The sequence below is a fragment of the Natator depressus genome, chromosome 9 (genome assembly GCF_965152275.1).
Source record: "Natator depressus isolate rNatDep1 chromosome 9, rNatDep2.hap1, whole genome shotgun sequence".
In the NCBI taxonomy this organism is placed as follows: domain Eukaryota; kingdom Metazoa; phylum Chordata; order Testudines; family Cheloniidae; genus Natator; species Natator depressus.
Window position 1 is genome coordinate 24,558,728 of NC_134242.1, and position 19,118 is coordinate 24,577,845.

Here is a 19,118-nt window from a genome sequence, read left to right on the forward strand (position 1 = left end):
GTAAAAGGCGCTCTGGTGGTCTGAGACAGAATTCCCAGCACGACCAGCAGGAGGTGCTGCAGAGGTGGGTCTGAACTGCTACAGGGACAGAGTAGGCCGATTACTCAATGAGGGGTGAAAGACAATAGTAGAAAACTCAGCAATGTCTGAAGTGTTAAATGCCTTTTTTGTTTGTTTCAGAGTAACAGCCGTGTTAGTCTGTATTCGCAAAAAGAAAAATTGGACTTGTGGCACCTTAGAGACTAACCAATTTATTTGAGCATGAGCTTTCGTGAGCTACAGCTCACTTCATCGGATGCAGTGAGCTGTAGCTCACGAAAGCTCATGCTCAAATAAATTGGTTAGTCTCTAAGGTGCCACAAGTCCTCCTTTTCTTTTTTGTTTGTGTTCACGAAAAAGGTTAGCAGTGATCGAACGACTAATATAGTGAACATCAGTGTAAATGGAGTATGATTTGAAGTTAAAATAGGGAAAGAACAAATTAAGAATTACTTAGGGCAGGTCTCTGCTTAAAACACTGCATCAGTGCAGTTGGACTGATGCAGTTATGCCACTGTAGTGCTTTAATGAAGAAGCTCTATGCTGACGGGAGAGAGCTCTCCTGTCAGCATAGTTAATCCACCTTTGCAAGAGGTGGTAGCTAGGTCTTTGGGAGAAGCTCTGCTGCAGATATAGTGCTGTCTACACTGGCGCTTAGGTTAGTGTAACTAAGTTGCTCGAGGGTATGGATTTACCCTTGAGCGACATAGTTACACCAAAATAATTCTGTAGTGCAAACCAGGGTCCAGCTAAGCCAGATGTCTCTAGATCAGCAGGGCCTGATGAAATATATCTTGGGCAATGTACACTACCGTGGGATTGACACTCTAGCGATCGATGAACTGGGGGTTGATTTAGCGGGTCTAGTGAAGACCCACTAAATCAATGGCAGAGCGCTCTTCTGTTGACTCCAATACTCACCTTACTCCTCTCGTTCCCAGTGAAGTTGGCAGGAGAGCCTCTCCCGTCGACCCAGCATGGTTTAGACACTGCAGTAAGTCAACCTAAGCTACATTGACTCCAGTTACATTATTCATGTGGCTGGAGTAGCATAACTTAGGTCGACTCACTGTGATAGTGTAAACATAGCCTTAGAATACTTAAACAACTGGCTGAGCAGATCTCTGAGCCATTAGCGATTATCTTTGAGAACTCATGGTCGATGGGAGAGATCCCAGAGGACTGGAAAAAGGCTAATATACTACCTATCTATAGAAAGAGGAAAAAGGACAACCTGGGGAATTATAGAACACTCAGCTTAACTTTGGTACCCAGAAAGATAATACAGCAAATAATCAATTTATAAGCACTTAGAAGATAAGGTGATAAGTAATAGTAGTCATGGATTTGTCAAGAACAAATCGTGTCAAACCAACCTAACAACCTTCTTTGACAGTGTAAGGAGTCATGTTTTGGGATAGGAGGAGCCTATACAGGAAGGATGGGCTCCACCTAAACCAAAGTGGATCCAGACTGCTGGCACTTAACATTAAAAAAGTTAGAGCAGTTTTTAAACTAAGATGGGGGAAAGCTGATTGCTGCAGAGGAGCACGTGGATCGGACAGAGACTTAGAGGAGAGTCTAGTGATAGAGATTCTCTAGGTTTTAGTCAGGAGGATAGGATGGAAGAAGATAAAGTATGGGCCAGATCAGACGAGAAACATTCACATAAAAAAGAATCTGACACCTCACAAAAGGGCAGACAAATAAACAGTGACAAGTTTTTAAAGTGCTTGTATACAAATGGTAGAAGTCTAAATAACAAGATGGGTGAACTAGAGTGCCTCATGTTAAAGGAGGATATTGATATAATAGGGATCACAGAAACCTGGTGGAGTGAGGACAATCAATGGGACACAATCATTCTGGGGTACAAAATATATAAAGGACAGAACAGGTCCCACCGTGGGGGGAAGGTGGGGGAGTGGTACTATATGTGAAAGAAAATGTAGAATCAAATCAAATGAAGTAAAAATCTTAAATTAATCCACATGTTCCATAGAATCTCTATGGAACATAATTCCATGCTTAATAAGAATATAACAGTAGGAATCTATTATCGACCACCTGACCATGTCAGTAATAGTGATGATGAAATGCTAAGGGAGATTAGAGAGGCTATCAAAATAAAGAGCTCAATAATAGTGGGGGATTTCAATTATCCCCACATTGTCTGGGTACATGTCACCTTAGGACGAAATGCAGACAGAAAATTTCTCAATACTTTAAATGACTGCTTCTTGGAGCACCTGGTACAGGAACCCACAAGGGGAAAGGCAATTCTCAATCTAGTCCTGAGTGGAGTGCAGGATCTGGTCCAAGAGATAATTATAACAGGACTGCTTGGAAAGAGACCATAATATAATAACATTTAACATTCCTGTGGTAGGAAGAACACCTCATCAGCCCAACACTGTGGCATTTAATTTCAGAAAGGGAAACTATGCAAAAATGAGGTGGTTAGTTAAACAGAAATTAAAAGGTACAGTGACTAGGGTGAAATCCCTGCAAACTGCATGGACACTTTTCAAAGACACCATAATAGAGGCCCAACTTAAATGTATACCCCAAATTAAAAAAACACAGTAAAATAACTAAAAAAGAGCCACTGTGGCTTAACAACCATGTAAAAGAAGCAGTGAGGGATAAAAAGGCATCTTTTAAAAAGTGGAAGTCAAATCCTAGTGAGGTAAATAGAAAGGAGCATAAACACTGCCAAATTAAGTGTAAAAATGTTATAAGAAAAGCCAAAAAGGAGCTAGCCAAAAACTCAAAAGATAATAAGAAAAATGTTTTTAAGTACATCAGAAGCAGGAACAACCAGTGGGGCTCCTGGACGATCGAGTTAGAAAATGAGCACTTAAAGACGACAAAGTCATTGCAAAGAAACTAAATGAATTCTTTGCTTCAGCCTTCACAGCTGAGGATGTTAGGGAGATTCCCAAACCTGAGCTGTCCTTTGTAGGTGACAAATCTGAGGAATTGTCACAGATTGAAGTGTCATTAGACGAAGTTTTGGAATTGATAAACTTAACAATAACAAGTCACCAGGACCAGATGGCATTCACCCAAGAGTTCTAAAAGAACTTAAATGTGAAATTGCGGAACTATTAACTATGATTTGTAATCTGTCCATTAAATCAGCTTCTGTACCCAATGACTAGAAGATAGTTAATGTAACGCCACTATTTAAGAAGGGCTCTAGAGGTGATCCCGGCAATTACAGACTGGTAAGTCTATCGTCAGTACCAGGCAAATTAGTTGAAACAATAGTAAAGAATAAAATTCAGACACGTAGAAGAACATAAACTGTTGGGCAAAAGTCAACATGTTTTCTGTAAAGGGAAATCATGTCTTACTAATCTATTAGAGTTCTTTGAAGGGGTCAACAAACATGTGGACAAGGGGGATCCAGTGGACATAGTGTACTTAGATTTCCAGAAAGCCTTTGACAAGGTCCCTCACCAAAGGCGCTTACGTAAATTAAGTCGTCATGGGATGAGAGGGAAGATCATTTCATGGATCGAGAACTGGTTAAAAGACAGGGAACAAAGGGTAGGAATAAACGGTAAATTTTCAGAATGGAGAGTGGTAACTAGTGGTGTTCCCCAAGGGTCAGTCCTAAGACCAATCCTATTCAACTTATTCATAAATGATCTGGAGAAAGGGGTAAACAATGAGGTGGCAAAGTTTGCAGACGATACTAAACTGCTCAAGATAGGTTTCAGAGTAGCAGCTGTGTTAGTCTGTATCCACAAAAAGAAAAGGAGTACTTGTGGCACCTTAGAGACTAACAAATCTATTTGAGCATAAGCTTTCGTGAGCTAAAGCTTATGCGCAAATAAATTTGTTAGTCTCTATGTTGCCACAAGTACTCCTTTTCTTTTTGCTCAAGGTAGTTAAGATCAAAGCAGACTGTGAAGAACTTCAAAAAGATTTCACAAAACTAAGTGATTGGGCAACAAAACGGCAAGTGAAATTTAATGTGGATAAATGTAAAGTAATGCACATTGGAAAAAATAACCCCAACTATACATACGATAGGGGCTAATTTGGCTACAACTAATCAGGAAAGAGATCTTGGAGTCATCATGGATAGTTCTCTGAAGACATCCACACAGTCAGAGTTGTGGGTGGTTTTGACCCAGTGCTTTGTCCAGGTGGCAGCCTTAGCATTATTACTGTAGCGGGTAGGTGCTCCCAGCCAGGGTCAAGTCCCCATAGTGCAGCGAGGCACTGTACAATCACGAGAAAAAAAGAGGCTCTAGGGCCCCAGTCCACTTTCAGCCATGGTGTGGGAGCTGTGTTTCATAGGCGACATGCTCTTGTGAGGCAGAGACAGGAGTGCAGAGACCCTCCACCGCTGCCCAGCCCCTGAGGAGGACGCACGGAGGGGGAAGGGCAAGGGCTCGCTGTCAGCGTAGCCATGCGCTACCAGGCGGCCCTGGCAGGTGGCGCTGCGGGCAGGGCGAGCGGAGCCGGGGTGCCAGGCCGCGGCCCTGGCGAGCCGCTGAGCGGGAAGCCGAGGCTGGGCCATGGCTGAGCCGCAGGGAGAGCCTGGGAATTACGTCGCTCGTATCTCCGAGTGGGCGGACTCCCACCTCACCGTCCTCCGGGTACCCTGCGGGGAGGGGCGTGCGGGGCAGACTAGGTACAGCAGGGCGGTGGGGGGTCGTGGGCCAGGGGTCTCTTGTGGAAGGGCCCCGGCAGGGAGGCTCCCTCAGAGGCCGCTCCGCCCCGCTGTTCCCGGCACCGCCCGTCCTCGGGGCCCTACCCAGCGCTCAGAGCCTGGCGTTCCGCGGCCCGGGGCGCTCAGCACCCGTGAGATCCCAGCGCAGGCAGGAGGCTGCTGGCAGGGCCCGGCTGGCTCCTGGGCGGATGGAGCGGAACACGTTACACGCCCCGTCCTGGGGAGGGAGGAGCGATGCCGGTGCCCTCCCTGCCACTGGCCGGATTAGCTCCCTCTGCCTTGCGGCTGGGAGCTGGCCTGGGCGCCTCCGAGCCCGCTCCCTGGGGTCGTTCCCCTTCGCCGCCTGCCTCGGAGCGTTGGGGGCCGCCCCGCACTGTTCCGGGGGAAGAGGGCGCGCGGGGTAGTTAGCGGTGGCGGGCACAGGCCGGGGCAGTTGAGGTGTCCACCGCTGAAATGGCTGGGACCTAGCTGGCTTGGAGCTTGTGAGGCTAGGCAAAGCCCACCCGTTCCCGTGACAACCGTCACCAGATGCACCATTGCTCAAGGTTCATCCCTCTTTTTCCTCTGCTATCTCCTCTGGCTTTGAATCGGTTCACTGGTCATCAGAAGATTATGTGATGACAAATAAACTAGCGATGTAAAATGTTAACCGGTAAGCATTAGTTCAACCTGTTAACCCGCCTTAACAGTGAACTCCTGGCCCCAGCTGCTTAATCAGTTAACCATTTAAATGAAATATTTTAACTGTTAACTTTTAAAATGGTATTTACATCCTTAAAATAAACATAAATAAAACAAGATTAAATAGAGCCCAGGAAAATAAATTGCAACATAACAGGCAACCCCGCAGGGAAGGTATTAGGCTGTTCTTGAGCACTCCTTTCTCATAGACTCATAGATATTAAGGTCAGAAGGAACCATTATGATCATCTAATTTGACATGCTGCACAATGCAGGCCACAGAATCTCGCCCACCCACTCCTGCAATAAACCTCTCACCTATGGCTGAGCGATAGAAGTCCTCAAATCATGGTTTAAAGACTTCAAGGTGCAGAGAATCCTCCAGCAAGTGACCCATGCCCCATGCTACAGAGGAAGTCGAAAAACCCCCTCTTCCAATCTGCCCTGGAGGAAAATTCCTTCCCGACCCCAAATATGGCAATCAGCTAAACCCTGAGCATATGGGCAAGATTCACTAGCCAGATACCCAGGAAAGAATTCTCTGTAGTAACTCAGATCCCACCCCATCTAACATCCCATCACAGGCCATTGGGCCTATTTACCATGAATATTTAAAGATCAGTTAATTACCAAAATCATGTTATCCCATCATACCATCTCCTCCATAAACTTATCGAGTCTAATCTTGAAGTCAGATAGGTCTTTTGCCCCCACTGCTTCCCTTGGAAGGCTATTCCAAAACTTCACTCCTCTGATGCTTAGAAACCTTCATCTAATTTCAAGTCTAAACTTCCTGATGGCCAGTTTATATCCATTTGTTCTTGTGTCCACACTGGTACTGAGCTTAAATAATTCCTCTCCCTCTCCGGTATTTATCCCTCTGATATATGTATAGAGAGCAATCATATCTCCCCTCAACCTTCTTTTAGTTAGGCTAAATAAGCCAAGCTCCTTGAGTCTCCTTTCATAAGACAGGTTTTCCATTCCTCGGATCATCCTAGTAGCCCTTCTCTGTATCTGTTCCAGTTTGAATTCGTCATTCTTAAACATGGGCAACCAGAACTGCACACAGTATTCCAGGTGAGGTCTCACCAGTGCCTTGTATAATGGTACTAACACCTCCTTATCTCTACTGGAAATACCTCGCCTGATGCATCCCAAGACCGCATTAGCTTTTTTCATGGCCACATCATATTGGCGGCTCATAGTTATCCTGTGGTCAACCAATACTCCAAGGTCCTTCTCCTCCTCCGTTACTTCTAATTGATGCTTCCCCAGCTTATAACTAAACTTCTTGTTATTAATCCCTAAATGCATGACTTTACACTTCTCACTATTAAATTTCATCCTATTACTATTACTCCAGTTTACAAGGTCATCCAGATCCTCCTGTACAATATCCCGGTCCTTCTCTAATTTGGCAATATCTCCCAGCTTTGTATCATCCGCAAACTTTATTAGCACGCTCCTACTTTTTGTGCAGAGGTCAGTAATAAAAAGATTAAATAAGATTGGTCCCAAAACTGATCCCTGAGGAACTCCACTGGTAACCTCCCTCCAGCCTGACAGTTTACCTTTCAGTATGACCCGCTGTAGTCTCCCCTTTGACCAATTCCTTATCCACCTTTCAATTTTCATATTGATCCCCATCTTTTCCAGTTTAACTAATAATTCCCCATATGGCATGGTATCAAACGCCTTACTGAAATCTAGGTAAATTAGATCCACTGTGTTTCCTTTGTCTAAAAAATCTGTTACTTTCTCAAAGAAGGAGATCAGGCTGGTTTGACATGATCTACCTTTTGTAAAACCATGTTGTATTTTGTCCCATTTATGATTGACTTCAATGTCCTTAATTACTTTCTCCTTCAAAATTTTTTCCAAGACCTTGCATACTACAGATGTCAAACTAACAGGCCTGTAGTTACCCGGATCACTTTTTTTCCCCTTTCTTAAAACTAGGAACTATGTTAGCAATTCTCCAGTCAATACGGTACAACCCCTGAGTTTACAGATTCATTAAAAATTCTTGCTAATGGGCTTGCAATTTCATGTGCCAATTCCTTTAATATTCTTGGATGAAGATTATCTGGGCCCGCCGATTTAGTCCCATTAAGCTGTTTGAGTTTTGCTTATACCTCAGATATGGTAATATCTACCTCCATATCCTCATTCCCATTTGTCATGCTACCATTATCCCTAAGATCCTCATTAACCTCATTAACGACTGAGGCAAAGTATTTGTTTAGATATTGGGCCATGCCGAGATTATCCTTAACCTCCACTCCATCCTCAGTGTTTAGCGGTCCCACTTCTTCTTTCTTTGTTTTCTTCTTATCTATATGGGTATAGAACCTTTTACTATTGGTTTTAATTCCCTTTGCAAGGTCCAACTCTACTTGACTTTTAGCCTGTCTCACTTTATCCCTACATGTTCTGACCTTAATAAGGTAGCTTTCCTTGCTGATCCCTCTCATCTTCCACTCCCTTTATCCTTTCTGCTTTTTCTTAATCACCTCTTTGAGATGCTTGCTCATCCAGCTTGGTCTACAACTCCTGCCAATGAATTATTTCCTCTTTCTTGGGATGCAGGCTTCCGATAGCTTCTGCAGCTTTGACTTGAAGTAATCCCAGGCCTCCTCTGCCTTTAGATCCATAAATTCTTCAGTCCAATCCACTTCCCTAACTAAATTTCCTTAATTTTTGAAAGTCAGCCCTTTTGAAATCAAAAACCCTAGTCACAGATTTATTTTTATTTATCCTTCCGTTCAGTTTGAACTGAATTAGCTCATGATCACTTGAACCAAGGTTGTCCCCTACAACCATTTCTTCTATGAGGTCCTCACTACTCACCAAAACCAAATCTAAAATGGCATCCCTTCTTGTCTGTTCAGCAACTACTTAATGAAGGAATCCATCAGCTATCGCATCTAGGAAAATCTGAGCCCTATTATTATTACTAGCACTTGTCCTCCAGTCTGTATCTGGGAAGTTAAAGTCTCCCATGATCATGCAGTTTCCATTAGTATTTACTTTATTAAAAACATTAAAGAGGGCTCTATCCATATCCAAATTAGATCCCGGCAGTCTATAGCACACCCCAAGCACTATCACAAGGGAGGCTCTAGTAGTTTTCTTCCCCAATGTGATTTTTGCCCAGACGGACTCTGCCTTATCCATTCCATTGCTTCTTATTTCTTTACATTCTACCTCATCATTGATATACAATGCTACTCAACCACCTTAACCTTTATTTCTGCCTTTCTGTCTAAAACTATTGAGACTTTTAATGGTGTTTTAATTATAATATACAACATCTGGAATCACGAGCATTTCTAGGAAGGTTCTAGACCAGGGGTGGGCAAACTTTTTGGCCTGAAACGACATCGGGGTGCGAAACTATATGGAGGGCCCGGTAGGGAAGGCTATGCCTCCCCAAACAGCCTGGCTCTGCCCCCTGTGCACTCCCTCCCACTTCCTGCTCCCTGACTGTCCCCCTCAGAACCCCTGACCCATCCAACCCCTCCTGCTCCTTGTCCCCTCACTGCCCCCTCCTGGGACCCCCCCCAAACTGCCCCCCCGGGATCCCACCCCCTATCCAACACCTCTGCCCTCTGACAGGCCCCCCGGGACTCCCACGCCCTATCCAACCCCCCTATTCCCCAACCCCTGACTGCCCCAGAACCTCTGCCCCATCCAACCGCTCCCTGTCCCCTGACTGCCCCCCGGGAACTCCTACCCAACCCTGTCACCACCGCGCGCCGCTGCTGCCCCCTTACCATGCCGCTCAGAGCGGCAGGAGCTCGCAGCCCCGCTGCCCGCATGGCAGCATGGCTGCGGGCGAACAGCAGGGGAGGGGCCGGGGGCTAGCCTCCGGGGGCAAGAGCTCAGGGGCTGGGTAGGACAGTCCCACGGACCGGATGTGGCCCATGGACCATAGTTTGCCCACCTCTGTTCTAGACTGAGGGCCAGAGCTAGCCCTGACATAAGCAAGGAGGGCTGCCTGCTCTCTACACTTCTGAGTTTTGCTCTAGAAATCCAAATGGTAAACCCTTGCTTCTGGGTGCCAAGAGGGGATTTATTAGACTTGTGTTAAAAATGCTATTTTTAGTAATGGTACAGCAATGTATTTAATGCAAAGGTCTACAATTTAGAGGACAGTTAGAAATTGTAATATGCTTTACTTTCTAAAATCAACACATTTATCATTGTGAAAAGCAGGCACAGGTACTCTAGCAACATAAGAAATTACATCTATTTAAAGGAATATTGTTATGGGATTCAGCACTTAAAAAGAAATACCAGCACCTCCTGGAACAGACTTTGCAATGAGGGGTGAAGTCAAATAGTACTAAAATAGCTGTACAAAATAGGCGCAATTCTTATGAGAATTCGTAGTTTGATTTTCTTTTCATCTCACTTTTTTTTTTTTTTTTGAGAAGGTATCGCATGAAACAGGGCTACATTCAGTGCTTGATTACGACTGTGAAACATTTACTTTCCATATTGTAAGCAATGGCAGCATTTGGGTTAGTGAAACTATAGATCAAGATATCTCTAACTCTGGAGAAGTCACTTGTAAAGAATTTTACAATCTGTATCCTGAAGATTCCATTTTTGAGATAATTAGTATACATTTTATTATTATTATTTATTATTACATTAATTATATTTATTATTAAAACAGCAATTGTAATTTGAATGGGCCATTTTGCCTGCTTTTTTGGGAAGAGGGGGAGAATGGAGCTAAAAGTAATACAAATAGTGGGATTTCCCAAGAAAATGCAATGTGCCTTGTTGGATCGTATTAGCTGGATCTAGATGTCATGTTATGGAAGGTATTTTTAAGTACTCGATGTAGCTCCTCTGCTGAATCTTCAGGTAGACTTGAAAATTTCCTGCATTTTTCTGTAATGTGTGTTTTCTTAAATTCATCTACTATCATGAGCAACTTGCATTATTAACGTCTTAGTAATTTGTATGATCTGGAAAACTTCTGTCGGACATATTTGGTTGTGAGCGAGATCAGTTTTATTATTATGTATTATTTATTAAATCATTTGTACTCTAGATTCACTAAAATATAAAACAGAGAACTTGCCCAAGATCCCCCAGTGAGTCAATTCATATTAGAACTTCGTGATTGCCTTTTACCTCTTCGGTTTTATTTTATTTTTTCTTTAATGTTTTTAATCCGATGAAAATAATGAGAGGTGAAAAAAATTAAGGATTTAAATCTGTTTTTTGCAGAACATTAGCACTGGAATGGCAATAGCTGGAGTCATTTTATTTGCAAAGAGTATTAAATTGGTAAGTTGTGAATAATTTGTTAATGAGCAGTCTTTATACCCTTTTGTCTCGTTTAGCTGAAGATGTATGGGGTCAGATTGTGTCGCTGTTCCATCTTCTTTGTGTCACTCTGGCATAACAAAACAGGCAGACAGCTAGGGTAACTGATCAGTTGGGGGTGGGGGGGGGTGTTGCCTTGGCATAAGAGAATCTGGGAGGTGACACAGGGCTGGCCTGTAGAGGAGGGGATATGAGAAGGGTGTGGCCAAAGTGCTGCTGAACTCTATTGATCCTCCAGAGACGCTCCTTTAGAGTCATTGCAGCTGGAGCAATTCAGATCTGCTTGAAAGTATTCTCAGTTGATTCTCAGAACTGGATCAAAAGCCTGGGCATCAGTGGGCTACAAATGTTGCCAACAGCCATCTTTGTGGGCTCCACAGGCAATTTGTTCTGGGCAGAGAAGACCTACTCCCTAATAGCTTGCACAGTATGTTTATACTGTTCTTATTTCAAATGTTTCTATAAATGAAAGTTTGTGAAAACTTTACATTAGGGTTAGAGAGCAATTGAAAAATAATCCCTATTTTTAATGATCTTTCATTCATATTTGAAAAGGAATCTTGAAGTGGTTGGTCTGGTGGATTGGAAGATTACAGGCAGTCTGTAAATTCTCTCTTCCACTGGTTTAATATTGCTGCGACTGTACTGAGGTTGTAGAAGTGGTTCACAATCAAACTGTGTAATCTCTAATTGACAGAAGAGTAACTTTAAGATTTCACATGTATTTTATTGTACTTCATCTTCAAAAAATCTTTAATTATATGTAGCAATAATAAGATGTGATAGGTTTTTGGCAACATAATTACACACACATCTCTTGACCTTTCTTTACTTTCAAACTAAACTTTACTTCCGAGGCCAAAAATCTTGTCAGCTTTGACTTCAGATTCCCTCTTACCTCCTATGTCTCCCTTGTCTATAAACCTCTTTCACCACTTCCAGAGCATTGCTAGAATTCCTCCTTATTTTGACTCAGTCTGCTGAATTTCTTATTCATCCTGTGATCACATTCTGCCTTGATTGTTTCATTTCTCTTTTTTGCATTTTCTAAATCTTTATTTTCTTAACATTTGATGATTCAAATGCTGCGCTCAGGCAACTTTTCCCCTGGAGATTGGACTGCATCATCCCTGTCACCTTCATTCATGTCCTGTTCCTCTCCAGTTCCATTTTGCCCTCGTTTTTTTTAAAAAAAACTTTCCATAGACTTGCTCCTTCTAGTTCCTGTGTCTTCCTACTATATCTTCCTACATTCTTCTAGATAGACTCCTACTCATCTGTCTGTCCTTTCTACTCTTCCAATCTTGGGACCTTTTTCAGTTTACTAGTGTATGTAATCCCAGTTGAGTCAACAGAAGCACTCTTGTGACTTGAACACTGATGTTTGTTATCTCTGTTCCTTTCCCATAACTCTTCATAGCAGGCAGTTACTCGCCACATGTTGTTCTACTTCCTGAGCTGTGATATCCTTCCTTCTCTTTATACTCACCCTAAAATCTTCCCTCACTCGTATGACTGACACACCGGGCCAGCTCCTGGCATTTCATAAGACTGCTTTGCACCACATTGGCAATATAAAGCAGATCTTAACATTGTTCTGTCTGGCAGTTAGCTGGTGTAGAAGTGGCATAGTCAGTTGAATTCCACTCTCTCCTTACGATTCCGAGAACCATTTTCTTACAGTTTGCAATATATCTGCCCAAACAGCTCACAAGAGCACTTTTTAATGCCAAAAGGCAATTGGGGTTGCAGTTGTTTTATGCAGGAACTGAAACTATAATGATTCCCAAAGCTAATTTTACCTCATACTTTGGAGTCTGAATATGCCTAATGTTCTCTGAATTCTTGTTTGGTTATTAGTGGAACTGTATTCCGAACTGATCTTCACATGTCCTAGAACTCTATAAGATTTTAGATGTAATGTTAATGTGAAGCAGTACTGAATAGTCTTTACTGCAGTCACTGCTTTTTTCTCAAACCTGGGTATTTGCGTATGATGGTATTTAAAAAAAATTCAAGTCTTTGTAAATACACTTTAATGGCTGTTGGACCTTGGAATGCAAATTAGATTTGACTCTGAGCCACTTCTCAACCCCATTTTATTTTATTTATTTACAAAACCTTCAAACTCTCTGCCTGCAAGGTCCCATATTTCTCAATTCCTAGTTAGGGGACCTTGCAGACAACAGAGTGAAGGTTTAGTAAATAGAATAAAAATGAGATGATGGGATGTTCAGTTGGCTTTTTTAGAGCGTGATGTGTCATTCAGTGAGAGCAGCATCAATCACTTAATAACTATGTGAATAGATTAATCTGAATATATCCTCCATATGATCTTAAACAATAGGGGCTTTAAAATTAAACATTGATAATAAAGTTTCTTCATTACTAAGATTTGTCTTTTTCTGTCAGTCCTCACACCAAATCTCTAGTTTATGCCCCAGTTATATCCCACTTTGGTCCCTCCCAAACACACACATTGTCCTCCTTCAATCCATACAAAATGCTGCTGCTAAACTCATTGCTCATCAGATTGATCATGTAACCTCCCCTTTTTGAATCTCTCAATTGATTTCCCATCTGATGTCAAATCAGATTTAAATTTCTGTCTTGGTGTTCAAAGTTCTACATAACTCTGCCTCTCCTCACATATACTGCCTTGTCAAGCCTCTCCTGCTGCCAGCGTTTCCAAAATTGTCCACCCTTGTGTGAGAATCTGACAAAATCACTTATGTGCCACCTTTCTTGCACCCCTGCACCATGCATGGGATAACCTCTCTGAGCTCATCTGCAAGACTCCTACCCTTGTTGATTTTTAATCTTCTCTTAATGATGCACTTCTGCCATTCTGCATATAGTGAATCAGATTGACTTGTGTATAAATTGTATATAAAATGGGTATTGTTATTGTCTTTCCCCTGACCTCTGTCTACTTGCCTGTACTTGATTGTGAGTTCCTTGGAGTGGGGACCATTCTTTTTAATTGTGTGGAAAATGTCTAGCAATAGCTACAACAAATTAATAATAATAATAAAGTTCATTAGTATAATGTGTAGTTTGTAATTTGCAAGATTCGTCTTGACAAAATCTGGGTTCAGTGTGATTGCATTTTTTCAAATAATGTGTAACTGCTGTTTTTATTTTTCCTAAGACTTTGTCTTACTCTTCTTTCCTCCTGTATCAACAGACAACAAAATTTACGAGTGCTTTGGATATACCAGTAGAATTTATAGAAAAGAATGTGAAACTACGAGGAAGGTTATGTCACATAACTGAGAAAGGACTAGAAGTTGAACATGTTCCCATTAGCCTTCCTTTCCTGTCATCATTACAGAGAAAATGTAAGTAAAAGTTCAGGAAGAATGAGACTAATCATGACAAAAGTAAATGTCCTCAGTTGATACAATTGATATCCACTAAATGAGCAAAAATCTGCAACATCTGAATTGTTCCTTTAAAAACTTTTTTAGTTAATGTAGTGCCCTTAGAAAGCAGCTGGAGAGACAGCTCTCGAAAATGAAGTTCTGTTCACACACAGAACAGTTACTGTATAAGCAGTGGTAGAGGAAGGGTTGGGAGTGAAGAGGGCCTGAGTTCTAATTCTGGCTCTGGCTCTGGCACTGACTCTGTGTGTGGCTGAGGCCATGTTATTTCACCTCTCTGCTGAAGTTTTCCCACCAGTAAAATGAGGTAATATTTATCCAAATACTTTAAAAGTGTATTGTAAGGATTTATTAATACTGTGAATTGAATATGCATCTGTCTAGACATCTTATGTATTCATGTGGTCCCTATTACCATAGTATCTGAGTGCCTCAGAATCTTTAATGTATTTATCTTCACAAGACACCCATGAGGCAGGGAATTATAGTTTTCCCACTTGATGGCTGGGGAACAGAGGCATGAGAGACTGAGGCCTCGTCAATATTAGAATCTTTCGTAGGCATAATAATGTTTAAGGGTGTGGGGTTTTTTTTTTGACACTTTTATACTGACAGAAGCCCCAGTTTAGTTTGTTATATCCGCAAAAAAGTGCTTTTGCCAGCATAACTTATTTTGTTCAGGGAACTAGTATAAGCTATATTGGCAAAAGCACGCTATTGCCAGTATAAGCTGCACCTACAGCTGCAGTAGGAGGGTTTGCCGGTATAACTGTTCAGAGGGATTTGATATAGAAATTCACTGGGGTTTGAGCACCTAAGTCCCGTAGATTCCCTAGAATATCCTAGCTAGTACAGATAATGATAATTTCATTAGATAGAATTTAAAAAAGATTGGAAGGGCTATAAACTGTGATGCTTCAAGGCACAAGCCTATTTTTAACTGAAGGAACATAGAAGAAACTTCCATATGGGCAGGCTGTTCTATAATTGTCCATGTCAGGGTTTCTTGCACCTTCCAGAAGTAGATGCTATCAGCTGCCATTGAAGACAGCACACTAATCTAGATGGACCACTGGTCTGACCCGGTTATGCAGTTCCTATGTTCATAACTCCATTGATTTCTGTGAGGTTGTATAACTCCATTGGATCATAGTTGAGTGTGTGTTTACTGCAAATGCTGTCAGAAAATGTTAATATTTAAAAAAAAAAAGTCATTCATACATAGGGAAGATATTTATTCAAACCAGAATATCAAGTGGACACACTAAACTTTTGATGATGCATCTTCCCTCTGCTGGGCAATTACTTTTATATGTAGTTTAAATAGAATTATCTTTGTTGGATAAATCATGCTGTAACCAAATGTGTCATTGGCTTTAAAGACACTGTAAGAGGTCTGGATTTCAGTCTTCTGAGTACATCATCGATAGGTTAAATGTCAACAAAATAAAGACTTGGGCTTGATTTTAATTGCACACAAGTTTCACACTGTTGTAGTTCAATGTACTTTAATGTAGTTACTCCTGACTTATACTGGGGAGAAAGAAGAATCAGGCTTTTTTAAGCAGTGTGATTCTCTAAGAAAAAAAATCTGACATTAGGCATTACAGTCTGATGTCTTGGAATCTCTTTTCTTAATGTGTACATAAATTTTCTAGGAAAATATTTTCTGACAATTTTTAAGCACATTATTCTGAAACAGGAGATAAATATCATGTCAGAACGTATGAGACTAGATCCTCTGCTGTTGTAAATCATTGTTGTTCCAGCGACTTAAATAAATACTCCATGTAAGTCAGTGAAGCTACACTTTTTGCAGACACTAAGGATCTGGCCCATTGTGTGGAATTGGATCTTTTTTGATCATGTCGTAGTAAGAAAAACGTTTTTTATATATGTAATATATTCAGGGCAATCAAATGGTGTTTTGCTGGTCAGACTTGCTGGAGTGGAGCTGACACCGAATGCTATGGCCTGGTTACAGAAAGAGTTAAAACCTGCACAAATGATGTGGTTCCAGCTTCTTGGAAGGGAGGATTTGGTGCTTGATTGCCTCATTTTAGTAAATAAGGTAAACACAGTAACAAGAAGGACTGACAGTTCTTTAACTTTTATTTATATCCTAAGATTTGCAGTGATTATTGCTGTTACTTGCTTAATATGTAAGATATAATGGTATTATATTAAATTAATATATTAAACATTTATGCAGACATTTTATATGTTCAAATTGGAGATAAAATAAATATTTATAATTTTGCGAACTCACGTAAAATGTTAATGTAGCTTTTGAGTGGCTAGTTAGCAATTCTCCACGCAGTCATGGTTTGTGGCATCTGAAAATACAGTGCAAGCTAGCTCTGTAGTCTAGTGCTCTACAATGTCTTAAGAATTTTGATTGATCGGTATCTGGTGTATTAAATATTGTTCCACAGATGCCTGCATATTTCGTGTTTTAATTAATAAATGCTAAAAGCAATCTGAATGCTCTACAACTTTTAACTATTTCTGGAGTTCCCAACACCAAAAGGGTATAGAATTGGCCAAAAAGAGGTCATTCCTAACTCATAACATTCAGACAATTCACACAACAGATTAATTGAAAATGTACTAATAGTTTTAATATCCTTTGTAAATGGTCAAGTGAATACATAATGTGAAATGCTGTCTTCACTTAATCTTTTTGTAGGGTAGATTTTTCAGTGTGTGCCTGAATGAAGAGATCTTGAGACAAGGGCTTGGCAAAACAACTCGTATTGAAGGACTATATCATGACTCTCCATTATACTGGAAGCTTCACAAAAGACTACTTCAAGCAGAACTAAAAGCCCTGAAGAAAAATAAGGGAATATGGAAAGAAGAAAGTTATGTTGAAAAACTTAAAGATCATATAAGTAATAATAGATTTGTACAGAAGTTGAAACAATTTGCAAACTGGCTACGAATACGTATTTAAAAGTGAAATGGGAAGGACTTAGATGGAAAAATGCTATTTGGACATCGATGAGTGTCTCTTTGGTGTGTGCTTTTTATTAACAATGAGCTTATGAAGGAAAGCCTGAGCCTTGATTTTTGAGGCTCCTTCCTCAAGGAAAAATATAGAAAATAGTCCTAGTATTTAAAGAGATGTTTAAATATAGTATAATTCCTGTATAAGAATAAACTTCAGCATGATGATGCCTGCTAAAGTGTGTGAAGGCTAACATTATTCAAATATAGGAGCCTAAAGTTATGCTTCTAAATCCTTAATTTAGGCTCCTAAATAAGTGGTCAGATTTTCAAGAGTGCTGAACACCCAGATGTCCTTGTTTACCTCAGTGGAAATGACTGAAGATCCTATTTTTGAACATCTAAAATATTCATGTCACACTTCACTTACATTGCAGTGGAATATAATATGTAGGAGGACTGCTTGACAACTTAATATTAATTATTAGATATCACCAAAAGAATATAACTTTCCAATACTTCCGCTTTCTTGGACCTTTGTTGTACATAAGTATTTTTGTTTGAGTCCGATATAAGGGAACACATATGTACTGTGTTTACTATTTGTGTGTTTTAAAAGCTTAACATGTTGAATAACTAGTTCTACTATGTAATTAATAGAAAAGGTGAATTGACACAGCTGATCTTAAAAAGAAGAGTGTATAGAAGCTCCTAACCACAAGAATTTAAATTTTGAAACACAGTAGGTGAGCATAAATTAGTATATCAATAAACTACTTATTCGCTTGTAGTATAAATACATTTTTTTATATATTTGTAAAGAATTGCACAATTTAAAGATTATAATCTGGTGGAAGTGACCTTTTGAATATTCATTGTTTGTTTCTGTATCTAGGTTAAATCAAGTGAATTAGACATGTTTTGTAGTCAAGAGCACTAAACTCTGTGCAACCTTAAAAATTAAACATGGCACATTAAATGTCTTCTTATCCTCTGTTCTTATTCTTAGCTGCAGTTTTTTAAAACTGAGGACACTTATACTTTTGAAGGATGAAATAGCCAAAAAACCTATTATGAGAGCAGTATACTTGTGTGTGTATTGAACTTTTATGATCTTGATAATAACAGTTTGCCACCAGAACAGATCTGACATTCTGGCTTTATGAAAAGGTGTATTCCTTTTAAGAGTAGGGCAGGCTGATCACCCTTTCTAGGATATAAAATAATTAGGGCAGTCAAGCAATTAAAAAAATGAATTGCATGATTAATTGCAATGTTAAACAATAATAGAATACCATTTATTTAAATAGTTTTGGATATTTTTTACATTTTCAAATATATTGATTTCACTTACAACACAGAATAAAAAGTGTACAGTGTTCACTTTGTTTATTTTTTATTATAAATATTTGCACTGTAAAAAACAAAAGTACTATAATAGTATTTTTCAATTCACCTAATACAAGTACTGTAGTGCAGTCTCTTTATCATGAAAGTTGAACTTACAAATGTAGAATTATGTACAAAAAATAACTACCCTCAAAAATAAAACAATGTAAAACTTTAGAGCCTACAAGTCCACTCAGTTCTACTTCTTGTTCAGCCAATCACTCAGACAAGCAAGTTTGTTTACATTTGCAGGAGATGATGCCCGCTTCTTGTTTACAATATCACCTGAAAGTGAGCACTGGCATTTGCATGGCACTGTTGTCACTGGCATTGCAAGATATTTATGTGCCAGATGCACTAAAGATTCATATGTCACTTCATGCTTTAACCACCATTTCAGAGGACGTGTGTCCATGCTGATAACAGGTTCTGCTTGATAATGATCCACAGCAGTGCCGACTGACGTGTGTCAATTCTCATCATCTGAGTCAGATGCCACCAGCAGAAAGTTGATTGGTGGTTCGGGTTCTGTAGTTTCAGTATCAGAGTCTGGCTCTTTTAAGACTTCTGAAAGCATGCTCCACGTCTCATCCCTCTGTTTCTGGAAGGCACTTCAGATTCCTAAACCTTGGATCGAA

General features: G+C 40.4%; 1 protein-coding gene across 3 annotated transcripts; it reads left to right on the plus strand.

Annotated features, from left to right (window-relative positions):
* The first annotated feature begins 4,479 nt into the window (after positions 1 to 4,479).
* C9H3orf33 (chromosome 9 C3orf33 homolog) lies at positions 4,480 to 18,074 on the plus strand. 3 transcript variants are annotated; one of them, XM_074962940.1, is made up of 6 exons: positions 4,557 to 4,655; positions 5,336 to 5,381; positions 10,661 to 10,720; positions 13,947 to 14,100; positions 16,053 to 16,213; positions 16,832 to 18,074. In XM_074962940.1, the coding sequence occupies exons 3-6, from the start codon at positions 10,676 to 10,678 to the stop codon at positions 17,096 to 17,098; spliced, it is 627 nt and encodes a 208-aa protein (XP_074819041.1). In that variant the 5' UTR covers positions 4,557 to 4,655; positions 5,336 to 5,381; positions 10,661 to 10,675; the 3' UTR covers positions 17,099 to 18,074. The 3 variants fall into 3 exon arrangements, with proteins under 3 accessions (XP_074819039.1, XP_074819040.1, XP_074819041.1); XM_074962938.1 differs by lacking the exon at positions 5,336 to 5,381 and having other exon boundaries at positions 4,480 to 4,655; positions 16,832 to 18,073; XM_074962939.1 differs by lacking the exon at positions 5,336 to 5,381 and having other exon boundaries at positions 4,535 to 4,690.
* Positions 18,075 to 19,118: the final 1,044 nt, after the last annotated feature.

Coding starts and splice junctions, on each gene's coding strand:
- C9H3orf33 (XM_074962938.1), top strand. CDS start 4,575: ATGGCTGAGCCGCAGGGAGAGCCTGGGAATTACGTCGCTCGTATCTCC. Junction 4,656..10,660: donor CCCACCTCACCGTCCTCCGG/GTACCCTGCGGG, acceptor TGTTTTTTGCAG/AACATTAGCACTGGAATGGC. Junction 16,214..16,831: donor GCCTCATTTTAGTAAATAAG/GTAAACACAGTA, acceptor ATCTTTTTGTAG/GGTAGATTTTTCAGTGTGTG.